Source organism: Puma concolor, chromosome A3, assembly GCF_028749965.1.
Source record: "Puma concolor isolate L17-30 chromosome A3, mPumCon1.1.hap2, whole genome shotgun sequence".
NCBI classification, from domain to species: Eukaryota; Metazoa; Chordata; class Mammalia; order Carnivora; family Felidae; genus Puma; species Puma concolor.
Window position 1 is genome coordinate 117,556,616 of NC_141669.1, and position 25,737 is coordinate 117,582,352.

Consider the following 25,737-nt stretch of genomic DNA (forward strand, 5'->3'; position numbering starts at 1 on the left):
TAGGGGAGAGGGGCAAGGGGAGAGACATGGAGAATCCCAAGCAGGCTCCACACTCAGCACAGAGCTTGACATGGGGCTCGATCTCAGGATCCTGGGATCATGACCTGAGCTGAAATCAAGTCAGATGCTCAACTGACTGAGCTGCCCAGATGCCCCTAGTTCCACTGCTTTACTGAAGTATCACTATCACCTTCCCAAATAATGTGTACGTGTTAACAGCAGCCTTCGCCTTAGCCTTATCCTAAGAGATGGTTTAGTAGGAGAATTCTGGGGAGTGTAGCAGAGCTGCTTATAGAGATAGTAGGTTGAACTATACGACATTACCATTTTTATAGGTTAAAAAATGGGCACCAAACATTGGGGGGTAGGGGTTCCCAGGAGGGAGGGGAGCCCTTGGGGCCTCTGAGACTCCTACTTCATGCAAAAGCCCAGCCCAGCCCTCACACTATTAGGGGAGAAAAGGCTCATCAGGTCCCGTGGAGCAATTCAGAGCTACTCTTGCTGGCACTGTTGGTCCCAAGAGTGGTTTCCTGGCAGGTTTTTGCCTCCAACTAGCACAGAGAGACTGAGCCAGCATTTCACAGAGCCACGGTGAGCTGGTTGACACAGCCCTGGTATAAAGGAAAGGCAGAAAGAGAGGATGTTTGGAGTGTGAGGGAAGACTGTATTCACCCAGGTTCTAGGTTAGGAGAGGCAGCCTGGGGTATTGGTGCCACTCTATTCTTCCTGCTTTGTGCACTTTCCTTACTGTCTACTACAGGCTTTGCAAACTCTGCTATCTTCTGTTGTGCAGGAGGTGTTGTGAATTAGGAAACTGAGTTTTCCGCTGTAACTCTGTTATAAAAAAAAAAAAACAGCACGGGGGCACCTGGGTGGCTCAGTCAGTTAAGCGTCCTACTCTTGGTTTTGGCTCAGGTCATGATCTCACGGTTCGTGAGATCAAGTCCCTGTGCTGACAGGGAGAGATTCTCTCTCTTCCTCTCTCTCTGCCTCTCTCTCTCAAAATAAATAAACATTAAAAAAAAAAAAAAAGAAAGAAAACAACAGCACAAGTGCAAGGATAAATGGCAACTAGAATCTGCTATCAGTGTGAGGAAGAGGATAGGCTGGGGAGCGGGGTGGAGACTGGTGAGCTGGAAAGCATATGCCTTGTCTAAGGGAGTAGATAGTTAGTTATTTATTTATTTATTTATTTATTTATTTATTTATTTATTTATTTATTTTTGAGAGACAAGAGCGTGAGTGGGGGAGGGCAGAGAAAGAGGGAGACACAGGATCCAAAGCAGGCTCCAGGCTCTGAGCTGTCAGCACAGAGTCCGATGCAGGGCTCGAACTCTTGAACTGTGAGATCATGACCTGAGCTGAAGTCGGATTTTTAACCAACTGAGCCACTCAGGTGCCCCAGACACTCTTCACTGCAGCTGGTTGTTGCCTTATAGGAATGTGAGTCCTGGGTCACTAGATATTCTGATTTTCCAAAGGAGCCAGAGGTAAGAATTTTTAAAAATAACTTAAATTATTATTATTTTTTATTTGAGAGAGAGCAGGGGAGGCAACAGGCAAAGGGGAGAGAGAGAGAGAGAGAGAGAAAGAAAATCCTAAGCAGGTTCCATGTCCAGTGAGGAGCCTGATGCAGGTCTTGATCCCACAACCTTGGGATCATGACCTGAGCCAAAATTAAAAGTCAGACACTCAACCGACTGAGCCACCCAGGCACCCCTAGAAATAAGATTTTTTATATGTGTTCTCCCAATGGTCAATGTTGATACCTAATTTTAACTCTTAAAAGCATGATATAGGCCACATATGGTTGAAAAGAACCAGCAGGCCACATTTGTAACCTCTGCTAAGGGTTTAGATCTGCCTGGAGTGAGGCCCACATGCATTTCTTCAACCTACTAATGACCAAAATGAATTAGACAGCTTCTGCTTTTAAGGAATTCACAGATTAGTAGAGAAGATAGATAATAATGATAAAATGTAATATAGACATTAGACTCTCTCTCTGTATTATATATAGTTATATACAAATGTCTTCTGTATAACAGTGTCATATATGTGCAAGTACATATATACATATGTTTATGTATATATAGCTATAAAATGATTAACTCTTCCTGTGTACATCTGGCCTGACATGATAAGAGGTGGCATTTGAGCCAGGATGTAGATCAACAGTTTGGTGCATGAAAGGGATTTGGGGCCCCTGAAATTCCCACTGTATATGCAAATGTTAGATTTCCATTTGCTGTATATACTACTTTCTTCAGATGTTTACACTGATGGTCTGCTGGCTAGACCAAGAGGGCAGCTCTAATATTCCGTTTTCTTGATAGGTAATTGGAAAATCAAATATTCCTTAACCCTTCTGGTGGGTGTCTCATGTCTCAGGGTTAATAAAACGAGAAGTCTAACCCACCCGCCTCCTCCCACGTTATCATGTGCTTTAGAGGCCTCAGAAACTCAGAGGTCACATAGCTGGGAGCCCTAATTTTTGGATGAGGAGGCTGGAAGGAAAGTAGTATGTCCAAGGTCACTGAGCCCATTAGAGGCAGAGCATAATCCCAAACTCTTCCTGACCACTGTGCCTCTCTCTCTCCTGAATATCTCTCAAGGTCACTGGTTAGGCTGGTCCCCCTCCCTCTCAGCCAGTCTCCCCTCCTCCCCCACAGGTGGCCCATTGCCCTGTTTGGCCCAGCTCCTGGTGGGTGAGGAGGGTTTGCTATCCTACTGAAGCTGATTTTCCCTCCCTCTCTTAATGGATCCCCTGTCTGAAATGCCTGCTACTCCATTTCTTTGTCAGAGAGTCAGGCTGCTTGTATTCAAATCCCTAATCAACCAAATGCCAACTGTATGAACTTGGACAAATTGTTTAAGCTTTCTAATTTTTTAACTGAAGCTTAACCTTGGAAGCCTCAATTTTATCATCCATGTACAAAGAGTTATAACATGATCTACCCTGAAGTGTAATAGAAAGGTTTCGAGATTCTCATGGTGACAAAAATGACATAGTATGTGTAAAGCACTTAACAGTGTGACTGACCTGCAGACATACTTAACATGTATTAACTATGATGATGTTGAGTCCCATAGTTCACAGACCCCCTAGAATGGGTTAAATGCCCTTCCACTGTTTTCCCATACTATCCTATAATGTCTCTGTTATTATTACACACACTACGTTGTGTCATGATTGTGTCTTTCTCCCCTACTAGACTAGAAACACCTTCAGTGATTCATTCAACAAATGTTTATTAAGCACTGTGCCAAGCACTAGGGGCACAATGGTAAACCAGGAACTCTTGGTCTAGTGCAGAGTTCCAGAAGACATGCCAGGAAACACTGGTCCTGTGAGCTTGTCTCATGGTCCAATAAATTTGGCAAATGATGCTTATCATAGCCTCCCTGCTCCTAATCCTAGAGATTAGGGTCCATGTTAGTATTTTAAAGGCGCTGATGGGTCCTATAGTAAAGGAACCCACTTATCCAGCTTTGCCGGATAAGTGAGCATTTGATGAGTAAATTTGAATCACCTAGACATTCCTTTCAACTCTGTGTGTTTTGGTCCCCAGCTCAAGAGGAGGTCCAAGTGGCACAACAATGATCAGAGACCTTACTGGGAGTGAACAGCCTCTGGCTGAATAGGGGCCTGAGGGCTTACCTGTCTGGTGCCCCCATGGAGACAGGAGGCCCTGGGTCGAACAATATGAAGCCCCAGTCACTGCAGCTGGTGCTGGAGAAGCAAGTACTGGCACTACAGCAGCAGATGGCAGAGAACCAAGCCATCTCCTGGCGGAAGCTGAAAAGCTCCCAGGAGGCCCAGCAGAGGCAAGCAGCCCTCGTGAGGAAGCTGCAGGCCAAGGTGAGGCAGCTGCCCTTCCAGGGAGGCGGAGAGAACACCTCTGAGCACTGGGTGCTGAGGTGGAACAAGGGTTACAGGAGACAGGACAGCCTCTCCCATGATGCTCACGACTTCACAAGAGATACATCCTGTCCCTTTAAAAAAACATTTTTTTTTAATGCTTATTTATTTTTGAGAGAGACAGAGACAGAATGTGAGCAGGGGAGGGGCAGAGAGAGAAGGAGACACAGAATCTGAAGCAGGCTCCAGGCTCTGAGCTGTCAGCACAGAACCCGACTCGGGGCTTGAACTCACAGACTGCAAGATCATGACCTGAGCTGAAGTCGAACGCTTAACCAACTGAGCCACCCAGGCGCCCCTATCCTGTCCCTTTTAAAGATGGTGGTCACAAGGGCTAAATTAGTTGTCTATGTTTGCTCTCCTAGGATAGAGCTAGGACCTGAGCCTGTGTTTTCTGGTTCCAAAGTCCATAATCTTACCTCTTCAATATGAGAGGCATAGAGAAAGTATTATTAACGGACCAGATAGAAGCAACAAGATGTTATGGCCTTACCTCACTGTTATCATTCGGACCCTGTTCACAGCAGGTTTGCCCAAGATCCTCCAGGGCCTTTGTTTTGGGCTGTTTGTACCATTGCCCACATCCTGCTCTGTTTGCCTCAGGTGTTACAGTACCGGACCTGGTGCCAAGAGCTGGAGAAGCGGCTGGAAGCCTCTGGGGTGAGTGAGGCTGTTTTGGGTTCCCCCTGAGCCCTCAGTATGCTTGTAAGGAAGGCCTTGTTTGCTGGCTAAGGGAGGTTGGGGTGCGATAAGGCAGTGTTTGGTGGAAGTCTCTTTCTGTGTTCAGCCCCTGAGAGCTTTATCACACAGATACTTTCATTGGACTAGCTATTCCGGGTCTGTCAGACGCCAACCCCTGGCTCTCTAAGGACAAAATGCAGCTTCGGGAGACTTAATCAGATTGGAAAGGATGTGGAATCAGAAGGAAGAAATGCATTTTTCCTCCAGAAGGTGTCAGTGTTTATCTGTCTTAGCAGTGGGCCTTTGCAGGCCTAAAAAACATGTTTGTGGCAGAGGGATTTATTTGTGCTGTTGGCTGGGTTGACCTGGCTTTGAAAGACCCATTTGCCTTTGTTCCAGCTCTCTCTCGGCACCTTCTCACATTACTCTCAGGAAAGTTCTCTCAGAGGAGGGAAAGAACCAAAACTTACTGAGCACCGTTCTATGTAGGCCAGGCACCATTCGGCATTGTCATGTTAATGATGTCACTTAACCTGCAAGGCAGCTTTCTGAGAGGAATGGTAACTCCTTCATTTTGTAGTGAAGACTTTGTGGCTCAGAGAAGTTGAGTAACTTCCTGAGGTCCAAAATGTAGTGTAGTAGAAGTCAAGGCCATTAGTGAAAGATATATCTTATGCTTCTTAGGTTGAAAACTCTTTTCATTACCAAATGCCACCTTTGAGGAGAGGTCACTGGTTCACTTTTAGAAAAGGGGATGCAATGGATTTACCTTCAGGATGTAGCGATCGAGAAAAGAGACATATTGCTAACAGAGGAGAGAAGGAATCAAAAGAATAAAAAAAAGGAATAAAAAGATTGTGCAGAAGGGGGCATCAGGGAATTGATCTGAGTGGTCTTCTCTTTGGAGGTAAATAAGACTTGTTTCTGTCTGGCTAAGGGACCAATCTCTCCGAGGTGGGAAAGTGTGGAGGAGCCAAGCCTGGAACAGCTGCTGGTCCGATTGGAAGAGGAGCAACAGAGGTGATGAACCCCATGTTCTCTGGCTGGGGGTGATGCTGGTAGCCAGTGGGCTCTGAAGGCTGAGAGGAAACCTCTGCCCTGAGGGCTAACGTGGATAAAACCATGCACCTCAGTCTTAGCCCTCCAGTTCCGGGCAATGGAAAATTCCAGTGTTTGTCATCTTACTCCAAGAGGTCCGAGGGTTGGATCAAGCCTTTATTTTGCACTTGTTCCCTCCCCTCCCCAGTGCAGGTGTGAGAGTCTAGCAGAGGTGAACACCCAGCTTCGACTGCACATGGAAAAAGCTGACATGGTGAATAAAGCACTTCGGGAAGATGTGGAAAAACTGACAGTGGACTGGAGCCGAGCCCGGGATGAGCTAATGAGGAAGGAGAGCCAGTGGCAGATGGAGCAGGAGGTAGGAGGAATAAGGGGCTGTAATCACGAGGCTGGGGGTGCTTATGCTTGGGGCACCACCATCCCGGTCAGTGCTGGGAAAGGTTAACTTAGGAACCTGGATGGAAGCTGAACTGTTGCTAAAGTCCCTGAGCCTCCTCCCTACTCGGGCCGGCCGCTTTGCCCTGCTGCGGCTCTCGGCTGACTACTGTCCTTATCTACCTAGTCGAGGTTTTGCTGGCAAGTGAAATGACACTCAGGGCAGCTCTGTCCCTGCACAAGTGGCCAGCTTTGGTTTTAGACAGAGCTGAAATCTCGCTGACTCCCCTCTTCCGGAGGCGTGTATATTTAGATGCTCAAAAGGTAGCTAGTAAATCTGAATGGAGAAGAAAGAAGGGATACAGACCTTGAGGAATTTTCAGATCCCAGCTAATGAAACTAATGTCTCCTAAGCCTTTGCTGCATGACAGGTATTTTGTTAGGCGATTTGCATGTGGTATGCCCTTGAATCTTTATTCTAAGTCGGTGGTAATAATGGCAATGGTTCCCGTTTGTTGAGGAACTACTGTTTATCTTTTTATGATCAGCTCAAAGGAAGGTCATATACCATCTCAGGCCCTTTGACCTCCTGAATACCACTGATAACTTTATTAAACTCTTAAGCGTGACCTGAATATAGGTACCCAGTCGTAAGCTGTCTCCCGTGAGTCCGTCTTTCCCTACCCCGGGGAGCCAGGAGGAGTCCTAGACTCCTGCGCTGGCAAAAGACAGACTTCTGCCCTTTGATATGACCTGGATTTCTGAATATGCAGTTCTTCAAGGGCTACCTGAAAGGGGAGCACGGTCGCCTTCTTGGTCTGTGGCGGGAGGTGGTGACCTTCCGACGCCACTTCCTGGAAATGAAGTCAGCCACTGACAGGTTAGTGTGGGGATAAGAGGGGAGGTTTGCCCCTACTGAGTCTAGACTTAATGAGAGTGGGCTGCTGTAGAAGTGGGGGACAGGAGAAGGGGGGGTAGAAGAGTGAGTGGGGAGGGATGATATTGTTGGATTCAGATGACTTTCCCCAGAACCTGCTCCTCAGGCTTCCCTGGGCCTGATCTCCATGCTCCCTTCCTCGGTCCCTACTGGAGTCTGCTCTTTCCTTGCTTGTACTCAGAGATCTGACAGAGCTCAAGGCTGAGCATGTGAGGCTTTCAGGGTCCCTGTTGACCTGTTGTCTCCGCTTGACTGTGGGTGCCCGGTCTGGAGAACCTGATGGATCTGGGAGACTGGATGGGAGTGAGCCAACTCAGCTGCTGCTTCTACTAACCAAGACCCAGAAGCTGGAGAAGGAAGTCCATGAAAGGAGCCAGGAGTTAATACAGCTGAAGAGTCAAGGGGATCTGGAGAAGGCTGGGCTGCAGGATCGGTGAGATGGGCTAGGGTCCTAGGAAGGGGTTGTTGAGGGTGTTGACTCCTTTAGAGAGATAGAGATGGGTGGTGGGGGGTGGAAGGTGTGAAGAGCATTCCTCCCACAAGAAGGAAGTTGCAGAGGGAGTTTAGTTTGGAACCCGGTGCCCCAGTTGAGGCCATGTCACTGTCCTCTGCCCTCACACCATCCTGCAGCTCAGTGTCTCTCATGTTGATTTATAGAGCTAGCTACGACTGTCTTCAGTCAACACTAAACTACTCACCATTCCCAGAACAGCCAAGCTCTTCCACGCCCCCCTGCCTTTGTACATGCTGACCTTAGCCTGGAAGGCCTCTTTCCCTTCTCCCTCCGCCTCATCCTTTAAGGCAAATGTCACCTCTTCTGTGAAGCTTTCCCTGACCTCAGTAGCCTGTTGAATTACTATGCCTTGGTGTGGTCTTTTGACCTGCTGGTTATAATATTGATCTCACTGTTTCTCACTGATTATTAACCTTTTTTTTGTTGTTAGGTTCTTCTGTTTTTTGGATTTTGATAAAATAGGCTTTTTAAAAATAATGTAAGAAGGGCAGAGACATAAGCAAAGAGCCCCATTTGAATTTCAGTGCAGAGTTGGGTGTATACCCTATGGCTAGGGTTGTGTCACCACCTATTGGTGGTGTGTGTAAATAGCAGTCTGTTTTGTTCTGGGTTGTGAAGCGCTGGGAGGCGCCGAGGACAGAGACCACGTCTTAGTACGTTTATGTCTCTAGAGCTTTGCACTTCATCTGCCATACACTAACATTCAATGGATGTTTGTTTAAAGATACAATCATTAAATTAATGGCCATACGGTGAATAGAGGCTCTTAGAGATGATACGGAATATAATTATTAAGACTAAAAAAAAAAAAAAAAAAAAAAAAAGAAAGAAAAGAAATTTAACTCCTGGATAGCATTCATTCAAGAAATATTTATTTAGGGGCGCCTGGCCGGCTCAGCTAATAGAGCATACGACTCTTGATCTTGGGGTTGTGAGTTTGAGCCCCATGTTGGGTGTAGAGGTTACTTAAAAAAATAAAATCTTGGGGCGCCTGGGTGGCGCAGTCGGTTAAGCGTCCGACTTCAGCCAGGTCACGATCTCACGGTCCGTGAGTTCGAGCCCCGCGTCGGGCTCTGGGCTGATGGCTCGGAGCCTGGAGCCTGTTTCCGATGCTGTGTCTCCCTCTCTCTCTGCCCCTCCCCCGTTCATGCTCTGTCTCTCTCTGTCCCCAAAATAAATAAACGTTGAAAAAAAAATTAAAAAAAAAATAAAAAAATAAAAAAATAAAATCTTAAAAAAGAAAAAAAGAAATGTTTATTTAGCTACCCATATAATACCAGATACTGAACTCCAGGATATAGCATAAAGTGATAAAGATGTATGATGATTTCCCTGAACCTTAAGGTTAATATCACAGAGGTTGACCATAATCTTCCTGAATGGCCCCTCCTCTTTCCTTATCAGAGTCAGACCCTTGGGCTGGAGGGACCTTGGGACTGTCCAGTGTGGCAATTCTGATGTTCTTATTGGCTTCAGGGTGCTTGACTTCAAGATCAAGCGGGGCCTGGAAGGGCCCAGGCCAGGGCTTTCCTTCAGCTCTCGGGCCCCCAAACACGTGTTCCAGCCTTGAGATGTGGTAAATCCCTGCATGTGTCTGAGTGGCTTTTGACTACCCCCCCACCCCCACCCCCAGTTCAAGACTGTAGTATCATATGGTCTTCAGGGAGTGCAGGGGCCAGGGGCACCCAAGTGACTCTGGGGAGGCTGTAGTGGGAATGTCTGGGTTGGGGCTGGGGCGTGCTGCATAGTAGCTCTGTCACCTCAGTGCACTGCCCAAATGACATGCTGTGCTCTTCTCTTCAGGGTGACCGAGCTCTCTGTTCTACTGACCCAGGCTCAGAAGCAAAATGAAGATTATGAGAAGATGTTAAAGGCTCTGAGAGAGGCAATGGAGATCCTGGTACATGATCCTTTGTTCAGGAAAGGAGTTGGGAGTGGGCCTATAGGTTCCTTGTCCTTTATGGATAGATAATGCAAGATACCAGTTAAATGTTCCTTGACAAAATGCTAAAAAATAAATTTTGGCTGAATCTGAATATTCATTCATTCATTCATTTTTGCATTCACCAGTAAATACTGTCTACCATCCCTATATATTCCTGGGGAAACTACAACGGTGTATGCATGTGGTGTGTCCTCATCGGAGAGAGTGGGACATACATTAAGAGGCACCTGGCAAAGGATGGGGATGTGTGATTGATTCAAAACCTAGTCATATGGGAAACAACTGAGGAATATGGCAATGGTTTGCTTGGAGCAAAAAGGGCTTGAGGAAGATATGATGGCTGCCATCACAAATCTGAAGGACTGACATTGGGGAAAAGAGTTGACTTGTTTGATGTTTTCCAGGCGGGCACAAGCAATGTTGATGACTAGAAGTCACAGGGTGGTAGAGTTTGTCTAACAGCTAGAGCTGCTCAGTAGGTGAACAGTCTGCCCTGTGGAAGAGTGAGGTTTGTGTCTCTGGCTTCACGTTTGCCAGAGATATTATCAAAGGGACTCTCTAAAGTTGGACGTGAGAACCTCTGGCTTGATTCCACATTTCCTTTCGTTTCTAAGAATTTTGATCTCTTTTATTAGGCGGGTCCTGTATGCCTATCCTCATGCAAACCCCTGGTATTATCTGAGCTGGCATCTACAGGGATTCAGAGTTGTTTATGCCTTTTTGGTTCCTTTTGATCAGGAATTTTCAAATTCAAATGTGCATAGTACCCAGATAATGCCAAAGAGTGAAGTGGGTTCCCTTGTAAGGATTTGGGTTTTCTAGCGCTATCGTAGTTAGTTTTGAGTACTACAGGGGACACTTGGTTTCAATATTGAGAAAATGACGAGGCATAGTAGGGACTCCAGACCCTAAAGAATACATGTCTCATCTGGAGAAGACACCCACTGTTCAACTTCAGGAAATTATTGCCATGTAGGAATGGGGGCTGGTCTGGCCCATCTGTTAACTTTTTATTTTTTATCTGTATTTGTATTTCTTTCTTTTTTTTTTTTTTTAAGTAGGCTTCACAGCCAGCATGGAACCCAATTCATTGCCCAAACTCACGACCCTGAGATTAAGACCTGAGCTGAGATCAAGAGTCGGATGCTTAACCAACTGAGCCACCCAGGCGCCCCTAGCATCTGTTAACTTTTTGAGAAAAGCCAGAAAGTCAGAATTTCTCAATTCATAAAATCTCTCAATGTATAAACGATGGTTCAAATTTTGTGTAGGCCAAAGAAAACACAAATGCAGGTCTGTGTCTTGAGGTCTTCGCTAACAATATGATCAGAAGGAACTGAGGAAATCTTGAGTCTTCAAGTTTACTGCTAGCTCTGAGGCTTAGGGGTTTCTCTTGTCTAGCCTTAGACCTCAAGCATCTGTTTGCTGTACAGAGGCAGCTGCCATTCTCCCTCCAATGATAGCTGATATTCACTGAGCATTTCTTTTGTGCCAGGCACTATGTTGAGTAATTTATATGCATCTTTTTCATTCAAGCCTCAACAAAAATGTGTGAAGTGATTGCTGTTAATTATTCCTATGTTAAAGAGAATGAAGCTCATAGAAGCAGTTGCCTAAGGTTACCAATCTTAGGAAGGTGATAGAGCAAGAACTCTAATCCAGGCCGTCTAATTTGGACCTCTGACTCACTCAATCTGAACTCTTAATCACCACATCACACTGTCTTCAGAGTCCTGGGACATTAGTAGCACTCACGTGTGGTCAGAGAACAAGTGGGGTTGACAGAAGAGACAGAATGAGATTCTGGTTGGTTTGGAGGGTGGAATGATAGATGCTTCTGAGAGGTTGGCTCACAGCTCTATCTTTTCCCTGTTCAGGAGAAAAATCATGCAGAATTAATGGACCACGAGGCATCACTTAGTAGGAATGCCCAAGAGGAGAAGCTGTCTTTACAGCAGGTGATCAGGGATATAACCCAGGTACTGGTAAGCCTTCTGTTTGTGGTAACTGGGCTATGGCTCACTCCTCCCCAGGCCTCCATGTCCTCTTAGTCATGCTTAGATATTCACTCTCTGAGGTATTTGGGCTTAGGGACTTTGGGTAACGAGTTCTCTGAATGTATTTGAAGACCGGCACCCTAAGGGGTAGCTAAGCATTCATGTGCTAGCACTGCCTGCTGGAACAGGCCCTCTTAGTGCCGGCTGCAGTTCTCAGGCCGGTGGCTAGATTCTGGTCTTTGTTACGTCGGTATCCCCTTTCTTCATTTCTTCATTTATTATTACCTCAGAAAGTGCTCTTGTTGCTAGTCCTAGGTTTGGGTGACCAAAGGTGAGGAGTTGGAGAAATCAATCCTTTTTGCTCTTAGATACCCTCCTCCCACCCCCCTGGGAGAGGAGCTGAGAAGGAAAACATCAGGTTGGCCCAGCCTGTAGTATCACGTCTTCTGTGTGGACTCTAGGCCTTGGTCGGCAGGGTGGTGACTGTGCTGTGGTGGGTTTCAGGTCATGGTGGAAGAAGGGGATGGTATGACCCCAGACTGTGGTCACGAGAGCTCCTTGGAGTTGGACCCTAGTGGCGACTCCTCCCAGTTTGATTCCCAGGACCCAGGCAAGGCCCTTACTCTGGTGCGTTCAGTGGTGACTCGAAGACGCCAGGCTGTGCAGGTGAGAGCCCCACCATTCCTCCTCAGCCACGGGAGTGGGTGTCTAAACTGATTTGTGCCCCAGGCACCCTCCTGGCCTGGACTGCCCCTTTCACTATGTTGACTAGTCATGAGGTGTTTGGTCAATACCCCCAAAGTGCTCTTTAGAAGCTCTCCGTGTCTGCCCAGTTGTACTTGTGGGTAACGGGCACCATTTTCTGTGCGTTTCACTTTGCACACAACTTTCGTATAGCATTACACAAAGGTATGCAACTGGAGCCTTGGGACACCATGAGTAAGTGTTCCCCAGCTCTGATGGTCCCAGCCACACTAAACTATCTCCATGACCGCCCCCACTCCCCCAATTCACATGTGAAGATGATGGACTCTGAGACTCTGGGAACCACAGAAGCCCAGTAATCTTTGATCCTCTGTCTTCTCGACTGGCTAAAACTGGCCACATCTCTTTTTTCTTTTTTTAAATGTGTATTTATTTTTGAGAGTGAGAGCAGGAGCAGAGCGGGGCGGAAAGAGGGAGACAGAAAATCCAAAGCTGACTCTGTACTGACAGCAGCGAGCTTGATGCGGGGCTCGAACTCATGAACCGTGAGATCATGACCTGAGCCAACCGACTGAGCCACCCAGGCGCCCCTTGACCAGCCAGATCTCTATTCTTAGCTTACCCCTGTACCACCCTCAGCCCCCTCGCCCAGCCCCACTCTCAGGCCCCTGACACCCCTCCTTTGCTCTTTCCTCTTGCTCACCATCTCACTTCTGTTACTCTCCCTCCCCAGGACCTGAGGCAGCAGCTTTCTGGCTGTCAGGAAGCTGTGAGCTCCTTGCGGAGACAGCATGATGAGTGGGAGGAGGAGGTCAAGGCCTTGAGACAGAGGCTGCAGAAACTCACCGGGGAACGTGACACTCTGGCAGGGCAGACCACGGACCTCCAGGGAGAGGTGGAGTCTCTCAGCAAGTAAGCAGAAGGCTGTTCATCCCGCCCCTCCCCCCGAAGTGACTCTGCCGTCACACAGTTCTGGGGTGTCTTGCTTTGTGTTCTGCTTATTCCTGCTCACTCAGTTTTGGATCTCTGTGATGACAAAAACAAACAAACAACAGTTTCCCGCCTAAAAGGAAAGATGAGGGTTTTTTTTTTATGTTTATTTATTTATTGTTGAGAGAGAGAGAGAGAGAATGTGAGTGAGGGAGGAGCAGAGAGAGAGGGAGACAAAGAATCTGAAGCAGGCTCCGCGCCATTAGTGCAAAGCCTGACGTGCGGCTCGAACCCACGAACCGTGATATCATGACCTGAGCCGAAGTCGGATGCTTAACCGACTGAGCCACCCAGGTGCCCTGGAAGATGAGGTTTTTAAAGGAAACAGACACCTCTGTCCTTTGACCCTGTGACGTCTGCTTCCGGGAAGGATTTGAGGTTCCAAGGTTTCTGCTCATCTCTGGACTCCATGTTCTAGGGAGCGAGAGCTCCTGCAGAAGACCAGGGAGGAGCTGCAGCAGCAGCTGGAGGTACTGGAGCAGGAGGCGTGGCGACTGCGAAGGACCAACATGGAGCTTCAGCTGCAGGGGGACTCTGCTCAGGGCGAGAAGGAGGAACAGCAGGAAGAGCTGCACCTGGCTGTCCGTGAAAGGAAGCGCCTGTGAGTGACCGGTCCCCTCCTTCCTAGGGCTTGATTTTCCCTTTGGTTCCACACCCTCCTCCACCCCACCCCCATCTCTTAGGAAGTGGAGTGAATCACAGCCTGGCGTGCAGTGGGCTCACATTAGCTTCCCGCTCCTTCTTTTGCAGAAAGATGAATACAGAAAGTTCACCCAGGCTTTTCTGAGCACCCATAAGGGCTGCGGGGGGATACAGAAGCAAATAAGACACAAGCACTGATCTCAAGCAGTTTGTGGTCTACTGGGGGAAAACAGACAAGTAAATAGCAAACTGTGCATGAGGCCAGATGAAGTATGAATGAGATAGAGCTTCAGGCTGGGTCCTCTGGGAGCATGGGAGTGAGAGTTAACAATTGAAAGTTTCATGGAGGAGATGGTGGCCTTTGAGCTGGGCCTTGACATGTTTGATTGTGGAGAGTGGGAGAGGGGCAAAAGGGACAGATCAGCAAAGATGTTCAAGGTGGGCTGGGCTGGGTGAGGGGTAGGACTTCATTCTGGGAAGTCGTGGGAAATGAGTTGGTCTAGGAAGGGAATTCCAGAGTCAAGAGACCAGCTAATCTGTAAATTCCCCTATATAACGTCATAGAGAAAGCAAGGACTTTCGAGCTGGCAAAAGTGTGGTTTAAATTATGGTCCTGCCACTTGGGCAGATTACTTTATTTGTAAGATGGAGATGATAGTATTTACCTTGAAGGAACACAGGGAGATTAGAATGCTGTTTTGTAAAATGCTGGCATAGAGCCTGGCATGTGGTATGTCTTCAGTAACTGGTGCCAGTTACAGTACAGGTACAGTTACACTTTTGACATATGTATCCCCCTCCTCTCCTGTGCCCTAGCTCCATGCAGCCAGTAGGCATGAAAGGACTTCTGTAAGGGTCATGACTCGTGCAAGTAATGGTCTCCCCTGTATCAAGGAGGAGAAAAGACAACCCACAAAGATGATTATTTGTTTTTAAATTTAATTAGTGTGAATCGAGAATACATTTATCAATATTTATAACGATCTGGGGGCGCCTGGGTGGCTCAGTTGGTTAAGCAGCCAACTTCAGCTCAGGTCATGATCTCACAGTCTGTGGGTTCAAGCTCCGCATCGGGCTCTGTGCTGACAGCTCAGAGCCTGGAACCTGCTTTGGATTCTGTGTCTCCCTCTCTCTCTCTGCCCTTCCCCACTCATTCTTCTCTCTCCCTCTCTCTTTCAAAAATGAATAAACATTAAAAAAATTAAAAAAAATATTTATAATGATCTGAAAGTCAAAGCTACTTAAAAAGACAAACACAGAGATACACCTCTCTGCTTCATCCATCCCATTTCCCTTCCTTCCCATTTAGATTGCTCTCTTGGGGTGCCTGGGTGGCTCAGTTGGTTAAGCATCCTCTTGATTTCACCTTAAGTCATGATCTCACGGTTTGTGGGTTAGAGCCCCACATCAGGCTCTGCGCTGGGCATGGTGTCTGCTTAAGATTCTCTCTCCCTACCCCTGTGCCCCTTCTCCCCTCAAAAAAAAATAATAATTAATTGCTTTCTCTTTATCTTTCCAGCTACTTTATGCAAATATATGTATATATTCTTATTTCTCCCAATTTCTTGCCTTTTTCACTGTATATGTCATGGAGGTCATATCAGTTTTTAGAGAGCTTCATTCTTTTGCTTGGCAAAGGTAATTACACTCCTGTTCCCTTCTGGGGTGTGACCACTCCCTGAGATGGCCCCCAGCCTCCTCTCTTTCCATTGTAGTCAGGAGACGCTGGCAGGCCTGGAAGCCAAACAGTCCGAATCACTCAGTGAGCTGATCACACTTCGGGAAGCCTTGGAGTCCAGTCACCTGGAGAGGGAGCTGCTGAGGCAAGAGCAAACAGAAGTGACCGCGGCACTGGGCAGGGTGCGTGGGCCTCCACCCCTCCCTTGCTGGGTGGTGTGGGTGGCTTGGAAAGTTATGTTTCTAGGCAAAGGCCATACGGCCTGCCTCATTCTTCACCCTTCAAGCCTCGACCCTTCATATTTCCTGCATCACTTACTAGTCTCTGCTTTTGGGTTCTGTCCCTCCCAGTGTACTCTACACTGGAGTTAGAATGCTTTTCAAAAGTATAAATCTGGTTACATCAGTCTCCTTCCTGTAACCATTTAGTGGCTTCCCAGCTGCTTGGTGCCACATTCAAAGCCCTTTGCCTTCTGGCTTCCTCCTCTGTCTATAACCTGTCCTAACTCCCCATATACCTGGACTCCTGCCACATCTTCAGTTTCACCATGCATTTTCATGACTCTGCTGCTTCCCACGTACTCTTCACTTCCCACGGACTGCTGCTTTCCTCTCTCTCTCACCACAAACCGCTTCTCACCTCTCAATACCCAACTTAATCGCCAGCTCTCCTACCAAGCACTTTTGGCTCCCCCAACCTCAATGAATGCCTTTTTTTTTTTTGAGTTTCCAGAGCACTTTGTGCTGACATTGTGTATGAAGTCATCACAGCGATAGTTGTTTCTACATCCTGATGTCTGTGCCTCTGTACTATGAGCTCGTCTCTCACTTCTCAATGAATGAACAAAGGAGTGAATGAATGAAGGGAAAACTTGTTTCAAATGTAAGGGAAGGATTGGAGCGTTAACTGATCTCTGTACAAGGACGGCAGCAATTGTTGGGGATGTGAGCTGTTCACCGTGGTGGGAAAACGTGAACACGGAAACCCTTTAACTCTCTTTGTTTTTAGGCAGAACGGTGTGTTGCGGAGCTGTCTAGTTCTGAGAACAGCCTGAAGGCAGAGGTCGCCGACCTTCGGGCTGCAGCTGCAAAGCTCAGTGCCTTAAATGAGGCTTTGGCCTTAGATAAAGTTGGACTGAACCAGCAGCTTCTCCAGGTGAGCACAGATTTCTCTGATCCACAGAGTAAGGGCTGGGCCCTGACAGAAGGCAAGCCAGTGACTGGTAAAGCTCATGCCCATGACAGGGAAGAGTCCTTAATGGATCAGTACAAGATGGATCAGTTCCCAAATGTGGTCCTAAAATGAGCAAAAGGAACATTGACAGAACAGAGGCAGCAAAGACTATAAGGCCTGGGCTTAGCCGTTAAAAATAGTCTGCTCCCACACCTACAGCAGAACCACCTTTGGGCTGGAGGGTAAAATCTCCAGGGCTGGGAAGGAGGCCTGTGTCCTCTGGAAGGAAGACTCAGTTTTTAATCCCATTGTGTGAAATAATAGCAATCTCGAGAAAAGGATCTGCTAAAGAGCCTACATCTCAAAGAGTGTGTTTCTTATAGGTTGCAAAGTTAACATGTCTCTTCACTGCTCCTATTCCCTTGAGCCCTAGAAATGTTCCAGATTCCCTTTATTCTGAATTCTTTAAGAGTAGGGTTTTGCCTTTTTAATCTCCATCCCCAGCATCAACCCATCTAGTACCTGGAAAACAGGCACCAGACCAAATGAATGCATAGTTCCCCTCTCTTACAAACCCTCCTGTGTTTCTCCTATGAGTCATAGATTCATGTCTTACTTGGACTTCCGTCTTAGCACTTGGTCTATAAACTGTAACCATTTGTCTTTGATGCCTTTCCCCTTTTGACCAGTAGTTGGAACAGGAGAACCAATCTATGTGCAGCAGAATGGAAGCAGCTGAGCAGGCAAGAAGCACTTTGCAGTTGGGCCTGGCAGAAGCCGAGAGGAGTAGGGACGCCCTGCAGGAGAAGAACACTCACCTGGAGGTTCAGCTGCAGAAAGCAGAGGAGACTGGGGCTGAGCTGCGGGCAGATCTCAGGGGCATCCAGGAAGAGAAGGAAGAAATTCAAGAGAAATTAAGCGAGGTGAGAACACAAAACTGATACATCCCATTAAGATACCACACGTACTCAATGTAGAAAATGAAAACTCAACAGAAATGATTCAGGAAGTGAAAAGGTCTTACTTCCTAAAAGTGACCAGTGTTACTGGTTTCAGGTACATCTTCCCTTTTTTTTTTTTTTAACCTTTTATTTTTATTATTTTTGAGTCAGAGAGAGACAGAGCATGAACAGGGGAGGGTGAGAGAGAGAGAGGGAGACACAGAATCTGAAACACGCTCCAAGCTCTGAGCTGTCAGAACAGAGCCCGATGCGGGGCTCGAACTCACGGACTGCGAGATCATGACCTGAGCCGAAGTCAGACGCTTAACCGACTGAGCCACCCAGGCGCCCCATATCTTCCCTTTTTTTAAAACAATTCCCAGGGGCGCCTGGGTGGCTCAGTCGGTTAGGCGACTGACTTCGGCTCAGATAGTGATCTCACAGTTCGTGAGTTCAAGCCCCGTGTCAGGCTCTGTGCTGACAGCTCAGAGCTGAAGTAGGCCTGGAACCTACTTCAGATTCTGTGTCTTCCCTCTCTCTACTCCTCCCCTGCTCACACTCTGTGTCTCTTTGTCTCTCAATAATAAATAAACGTTAAAAAAGATTTTTTTTTAAACAATTCCCATAAGAATCCTTCAGATTCCTTACTACTTCACACTTTCCAGTTTGAATTAGATGCCTTTTCCTGGATGCTCTAACAGTACCTCCTGCATGTTCCAGCCGCCACAGCCTTCTCACTGTATTATAATTATCTGTTTACAGTCTCCAGCATTAGACCAAAAGCTCCTTGAAGGCAAGGCTGTGTCTTAGTTGTTTTTATTCCTCCATCTTTTAGCACAATGTCCAGCACATAGCAGCGGCTCAGTAAATTTTTTCTGAACCAATGACACAGCTCAAAGATCATCTTTTGCCTCTACCAAACTTCTCACTGCCCTAAAATGATACAAATTTTCCTTCCCAGAATCCCTTTCTCAGAGACTGATTGTTTTCTTCCTGATGATATACATGTTTTAAATTCTAAAGACTAAAAGCTCCTTAGAGGTAGTTCTCTTGCAGCCCTAACCCCGGGTCTTGCACAAAGGAGAACATGCTTCCTGGGCTGGGAGTCCTACAGGTTGATGAGGGAAGTAGATAAATGCCACTTATATGAGTGGGCAATGCTCAGGACTCACAGAGCTGGGTCCAGAGTCTCTGAAGGGCCAATGCCCCAACATGGTGATAGCAGCCCCAGGGGATCCTGCCTCTGCCCTGTAATCTCCCGGATTTCTCCCTCTCAGGCTCACCATCAGCAGGAGGCAGCCTTCGCTCAGCTGGAGCAGCTGCATCAGGAGATGAAGCGACAGGACGAAGTGCTTGCTCGGGAAGTGCAGGAGAAGGAGGCCCTAGTACGGGAGAGAGCAGGCCTAGAGGTGCGGCTGCAGGCTGTGGAGCGAGACCGGCAGGACCTCTCTGAACAACTACTAGGGCTCAGGTAGGGCCCACACGCAGTTCAGCCAACGACAGAGAGAGTTCTGCAAGGCAAGGAGTAGCCAACCTAAGCTCCCTGCCCAAAGTAAACGGGTCCTAAATGAGTTATGAATTTGTAATTGCCGCCTAATTTCTCTGGGTAGTCAGTACTTAGAATCCAACTCCTCTTAAGGAAGCTTAAGGGGCTGGATGGGTAAGAACTCTTCCTTATTCCTGAACCTGACAGCTCAGCCAAGGAGCAACTGGAGAGCAATCTGTTCGAGGCCCAACAACAAAATTCTCTGATAGAGGTCACCAAGGGACAGCTGGAGGTCCAGATTCAAACTGTCACTCGAGCCAAGGAAGTAATTCAAGGTGAGACCCCTCCTCTCCTCCTCCCCCCCCCCCCCCCCAGGTCCCGCAACTGGGATGGGGACTATTCATTCCATGGAGATCTTGAAAGCCTGGAAGCAAATGGGAAGCTCAGAGGTCCTCCTCCAGCCAGGGTCAGGGCTTCTCGGACGGAAGTTGTTTATGAGATCTGGGGAGAAGGGAGAGGGGAAGAGGGCAGAGGCCCAGCGAGAGATACCTGTCCCTGGCATCTTAGGGGAAGTGAGGTGCCTGAAGCTGGAACTGGACACTGAACGGAGCCGGGCAGAGCAGGAGCGGGAGAATGCAGCCAGACAGCTGGCCCAGGCTGAGCAAGAGGGGCACACTGCCCTGCAGCAGCAGAAGTCAGCCCATGAGGAGGAGGTGAACCGGCTCCAGGAGAAATGGGTAGGTCATGGATGTGGCTGGGGACAGGAGAGGCAGATGTGGCCTCCCTTCAGTGAGTGCTCCACCCATTGACTCTTGGGACAGATATTGCTGCTTATAAGAGTGAAATCTGAGCAGGACTAGCCTGGTCCCATGGTGTAAAATCCAGCTTCTAGCTAGTAATTGAGCAATATATGAAAAACACTAAGAACAATTCCTGACATGTATGTAGTAAGCTCTATATTTGTGTTAACTATTATTGTTGTTGTTTGAGTATGTACAGAGAATTAAACATGGATCCTGGGATTTAGGATTGTTATACTGGCCCCAGGATGTAAAGGGAGCAGAGGAATGCCTTGGACCCCTTCTTGTCTAATTCAGAACTGTATTTCTTTTATCTTTTAATTATATAACTTAGTCTATTTGCTTTTATTGTGACTATAGGTATATTTGGATTTATTTCTACTATCTGATGCTATTTTTCCTGCCTTTTTATATCTTTTGGGGCAGGGAGGTCACCTTTCTTAACTTCTTTTAGGGAGTTCAATTGGATGATTAAGTTGTATTCTTTTCTGGGTTCTCTTTCTCTCTCTACTACTTTGGGTGGTCTGTTCTCTATTTTTAAAAAAATTTTAGTTGTTTCCTTTAATATTTAAAAATACGTACTTAATAGGGGCGCCTGGGTGGGTCAGTCGGTTAAGCAGCTGACTTCGGCTTAGGTCATAATCTTGCGGTTCACGAATTCGAGCCCCACATCGGGCTCTGTGCTGACAGCTCAGAGCCTGGAGCCTGCTTCAGATTCTGTGTTTCTGTCTCTCTCTCTGCCTCTCCCCTGCTCATGCTCTCTCTCTTTGTCAAAAATAAATTAAAAAACAAAAACATTAAAAAATTTTAAAAAATACATACTTAATAAAATCATAAGTTAATCAGTATGTTTGCCATTTTCTGAATGACACAAGGACTGCATTCACTCCTCCCGACCTATGTACTGTTTTATTCAATGTGTTTTGTTTTAACTAGTTTGTTAACACCACAAATTATTTTGACTTGTTTTCAACCGTGAATATTTGTTTAGATACACTGAAAAAATTACAAATGATTTTCAATCATCATCCCTTCTTGCATATCAGACATTCTATTTGGATTTATTTTCCTCCTTGGAAAAGAATTTCTTTGGTGAGGGTCTGTTGGTAATTAATTGTCTGAAAATATTTCTATTTTACTTTTATTCTTGAAAGATAGTTTCATTGGGTATAAAATTCTAGGATGATAGTTATTTTCTCTCAGCATATGCATTATTCTATTGTTTGTGTCGAGAAGACCCTGATTAGTTGTTTGTCAGACCTTCTTACTGTATTTTCCATGTATCTTGACTATTACATTTTCTACATTCATTTTTCTTTTTCTATACTGTATTGTAGATGATTTTTCAGATCTGTCTTCTACTCACTCCCTTTCAGCTGTGTCTAATCTGCTATGTAGTCTATTCACCAAGTTTTATATTTCACTTATTAAATTTTTTTATTTCTAGACATTCTATTCAGTTTTTTTTTTCAAATCTTCTTGGTCATATTTTAGTTTCTTTCCTTAATTTATATTTTCATCCTCTCTTTTATTCTTTAAACACATGAAACATATTTTTATGCTATTTAATAACACCAATAACTAAAGTCATTTCGGGCAGGGGCTCCTGAGTGACTCATTCAGTTAAGCGCCCAACTCCTGATTTCAGCTCAGGTCATGATCTCATGGTTAGTGGGATCAAGCTCCACATCAAGTTCTGCACTGATAGTGCGGAGTCTTCTTGGGATTCTCTCTCTCTCTGCTCCTCTCCTGCTCATTCACTTGCTCTCTCTCAAAATTAAATAAAATAAATTAATTAAAAAAAATTAAAAATAAAATAAAAATAAAATCTTTTCGAGCCTGACTCTGTTACATGTTTTTTCCATTGGTTCTCACTCCTGTGTTTTATGATTCTTGACTCTGAGCTCACATTCTTTAGAAATTTTTCTGTGGGAATCCTTTTGGCCTAAGGTGGAAGAGTTTTTCTTCAGAGAATTTGCTTTTTCTTCTGTTAGGAATTTCCTAGCAGAAGAGGAGGACACTGTTGTTATCCCCATTTTTATAGATGAGGAAACTGAGGCACAGAAATATGATAGAAATTAACTGAGGTCACTTGTACTAATAGTGTTGGATTAAAGGTTCTATCATCCCAGAACCATCTCAAAATAAAATTTTAAAATGAAGTGAAATAAAATTTATGTTGAAAGTATTTGGGGTCACATTCAAGCCCTAGGCCCACGTGAAGACCAGGTTGTGGTTGACTTCTCAATGGAGATTTTTTTTTTTAATCCTGTGTAAAAGTTGAAGCAAATAAATGTTCTTGCTATTTCCTTCTGTGGGATTTTTTTTGTTTTGTTTTCTCTCCCCCTACTTTCTGTCCCTTTCTCTTCCCCATTTCTCTCTTTCCTTCTTCTTTCTCTCAAGTTTATCCTTCTACTGAGGGTACTATAGCCCAGGGATAGGCAAGATTTTTTTGTAAAGGGCCACATATTAGGTTTTGTGGACCTTATGGTCTCTGTCATAATTATAGTACAAAAGTAGCCAGAGATACCATGTAAACAAATGAGCATGTCTGTGTTCAAATAAAACTTTAAGTGTGGACACTGAAATTTTAATTTCACATAATTTTCACATGTCACAAAAATCTCTCTCTCTCTTTTTTTTTTTTTTTTTTTTTGCTCCTTTTCAACCATTAAAAGTATTAAAACCACTGTTAGTTCACAGGCCATACAGCAACAGGAGGCTGGCCAGATTTTGCTCACATGCCATAGTTTATTGACCCCTGATTAGCCCTTTGGAGGTCCAGTTTTATGTGGGAGTCTTCTATTGGACTCCCCACCCCTGTCTTCTGTTTTCTTTTTCCCACGTAGCCTTAAAATGAATTTCAGAGTTATTAGGTATAGCAGATACCTCCAGTGGAAAGCCAGTCTGTACTCATTTACCATTTATAAAGCACAAGTCTTGCTTTGATTTTGACTCCTGTGAAATTTTCATTATTTTCCTGCTGGCTCACTTATACATTAAAACATACACTGGGGCATCTGGATGACTCAGTCAGTTAAGTGTCTGACTCTTGGTTTCAACTCGGGTCATGATGTCATGGTTCCTGAGATCAAGCCCTGCATTGAGCTCTGTGCTGATGGCCAAGGCCTGCTTGGGATTCTCTCTCCCTCTCTCTCTGCCCTTTCCCTGTTTGCACTGTCTCTATCTCTCTCAAAATAAATAAATAAACATTGAAAAAAAACCCTACAACATATATTTAATATTTTATCAGTATTTTTTGCCATTTTGCAGCTGGAAGGTTCAGAAATCTTGTTTTTCAGGTCTCTGAAAATAGAAGTTGATTTGTGCTTTGTGTGTATTTGTGATTTGACTGTTATTACAAGGCAGACTTGTTGGCAAGATGGTAGCTAGAAGTTTGCTTGTTTTGAAATTATATGCCTAAAGTAAGTAATTTAATTATTTGTTGAACAGTGTCCAGAAGGCACTTTCCCCAGCAAGAATTAGGCATATCACCCCGGGAAAATCCTCCAAGTGAAAGATGCAATAAAGTTCCAAAATAATGAGTAACCACCTGACATAATCTAGGCTTCTCTGGAAGGATTGACCATCTCATGGCCATACCTGAGTCATGGAAGGGCGTGTTCCATTTTTTCCTTTCCTCGCATTCAGACAATCCCCCTGAATTCTGATCATCTGACTTTATGATCTCCCTACTGATTGAAAAGGTTGACTACTCTCATAACTCTTGGGGTCTGTTAGTTTGATTGATTGATTGATTGATTGATTGATTGTAAGCTCTACACCTAATGTGGGGGGTTGAACTCACAACCCCGAGATCAAGAGTCACATGCTCTACCAACTGAGCCAGCCAGGCACCCCTGAGAGTCTGTTAGTTTTAACTATGACTGCCTTCTCCTGGAATCCTAACAATTGGAAAAACTCTTAGAGGCTCTAGTCTTCATTCTTTCACCTAGTGCATGTACCCCCTTTAATTGTAGTGATAGTGGACACTCATCAACCACTTCCCCATGCCACATGCCTTGCTAAATGCTATTTACATTATTTCAGATAGCCTACCTACTACTAGCTAGTGAGGAAATTGAGATGTAGAGAAATCACTCAAGGTCACATGGCTAATAAGCAGTAGAACAGGAATTAACCATCTCTTAACCATTTATGCTGTGGTCATTCCTACAGGATCCCTTTCATATGGTCACTTAGCTTCTGTTGTATTCCACCAATGGCTGCCCATTCATTTCTAGGTAGATCTAGTTATTGAAAAATTATTCCTTATGTCAAGCCAAAATCTATTACGTGAAACAAATCACATCTTAGGTTTGCTTGAAATACCTCACCAACATGCTTGCTTTCCTCTAGACATGTTACATGTTATGACCCAATATGCAGAATATTCTGATCCACAACCTAACTGGCAACCCTAGCCTGTTACTTCCTGGACATCATGGAATTGGCTTTTTTGGTAGCTATAACACACTTCTAATCAAATTGAGTGAATAGGCCAGGTTTTTTTTTTAAACACTTATTACTATTAAAATTCATCTTTCTCATATTTTCACAGCTGGCTTTTTAAATCAGAGGGAATGATTTGATGTTCATAGCCGTTTGATAACTGTGGCATTATGGATTGCTATTCTTAGGCATCTTAACAGTCCAGCAGCTGAAATGTGATTCATTTGTGCAATGTTGAGTGTTTACTGTGTGGGGGGTGTTGAGGAGACAGTGGAGAGCAAAGTAGACGTGGTTCTCCTTATGGAGCTTAAAACCTCAAAGGAGAAGACAAGTATTAAATAAGTTAATATGTAAGCGTGTAAGTTATTATGGAAGATCCATGAAGAATAAGAACTGGGTGTTATAAGAGCAACAGCAAGGGGGCAACAGCAAGAGCAAGAGCAATAGCAACTTATAACAGCAAGTTTTAAGAGCAACAGAACTGTTTCGAGTGTGTGGTCTGGGAAGGCCTCTCCGGGGAAGCATTAGTTAAGCTGTGAGGAACAATGGTGTGGGAGGCAGGCAGGGGTGTTCTAAGGAGCAGGAAAGCATGAGGAAAGAAAGGCCTTAAAGGTATGAGAGTGTGTAGTGTGCTCAAGGTCCTGAGAGGAGGTCAGTGTGACCAGTGAGGGGGAAGCTGTACAAGATGATGTTGGAAAGGGGTGAAACCCTAGAGGCATTCCCGTTAAATGAATGCATAATTCGAGCAAAAATATGTAAATATTTTTATTAATTTATTTTTAGTAGGCTACATGCCCAACGTGGGGCTTGAACTCACGACCCTGAGATTGAGAGTTGCATGCTCTACCAATTGAGCCAGCCAGGCACCTTGAGAGCTTGTAAATATTTTAAAGGAAAGGTGCAGGGAACTTCTCTCTTAATGCTAATGATAAAAGGTGTTAAGTAAGGTGATAAAAGGTGATAAAGACTTATCTCAGTCCTTAAAGCAACCCAAATTGTTATGCCCATTTTTATAGATGAGGAAACTGAGTAACAGAGATGAGATTGAAATTAACCCAGGTCACTCACTAGTGGTGTTGGATTAAATAAAGACTGTAACCCAGGCAGCCTGGCTCTAGAGCCCTTCACCAACTATCCTGAGAAGCTAAGAGAGGGTGCCGGCTTAGTCTGGGGGATTGGGGAAGGCTTTGGTCACTGGCTGACCTCCGGGAGGACCAGGATGCCCTGTCCTCATGCCCTTGTATAGCAGGAGACATCCTAGCTAGGCTCAGCCTGACTTTTTGGGAGGCTAACTCTACCACCTTGGACAGGGCAGAGTGGGCAGCAGAGAACCAATCTGCCACCTCAGTTCATTGTTACAACCGTCAACCATAAGTGGTGTGGTTGCTTGAAAATAACATATCTGTAGCCTATGTTAGGGACAATTGCACTTTAGAAAAT

At 45.5% G+C, this 25,737-nt stretch overlaps 1 protein-coding gene across 7 annotated transcripts in view; it reads left to right on the forward strand.

Moving 5' to 3' along the window:
• The window catches only part of CEP250 (centrosomal protein 250), a 52,240-nt gene that overhangs the window by 5,133 nt on the left and 21,370 nt on the right, over window positions 1-25,737 (forward strand). For 3 of the 7 annotated variants that reach the window (XM_086702059.1, XM_086702060.1, XM_086702064.1), the window contains exons 2-18: window positions 3,573-3,862; window positions 4,526-4,582; window positions 5,541-5,623; window positions 5,855-6,020; window positions 6,811-6,917; window positions 7,156-7,407; window positions 9,292-9,388; window positions 11,311-11,418; window positions 11,935-12,096; window positions 12,869-13,047; window positions 13,544-13,726; window positions 15,483-15,627; window positions 16,454-16,600; window positions 17,311-17,541; window positions 18,837-19,030; window positions 19,253-19,380; window positions 19,613-19,782. In XM_086702059.1, coding sequence (XP_086558185.1) covers window positions 3,677-3,862; window positions 4,526-4,582; window positions 5,541-5,623; window positions 5,855-6,020; window positions 6,811-6,917; window positions 7,156-7,407; window positions 9,292-9,388; window positions 11,311-11,418; window positions 11,935-12,096; window positions 12,869-13,047; window positions 13,544-13,726; window positions 15,483-15,627; window positions 16,454-16,600; window positions 17,311-17,541; window positions 18,837-19,030; window positions 19,253-19,380; window positions 19,613-19,782 — 2,595 coding nt within the window. In that variant the 5' untranslated portion in view covers window positions 3,573-3,676. Of the gene's footprint in view, window positions 1-3,572; window positions 3,863-4,525; window positions 4,583-5,540; window positions 5,624-5,849; window positions 6,021-6,810; window positions 6,918-7,155; window positions 7,408-8,775; window positions 9,065-9,291; window positions 9,389-11,310; window positions 11,419-11,934; window positions 12,097-12,868; window positions 13,048-13,543; window positions 13,727-15,482; window positions 15,628-16,453; window positions 16,601-17,310; window positions 17,542-18,836; window positions 19,031-19,252; window positions 19,381-19,612; window positions 19,783-25,737 lie in introns of those variants that run through there. The other 4 variants (XM_086702061.1, XM_086702063.1, XM_086702062.1 and 1 more) reach the window with 4 other exon arrangements.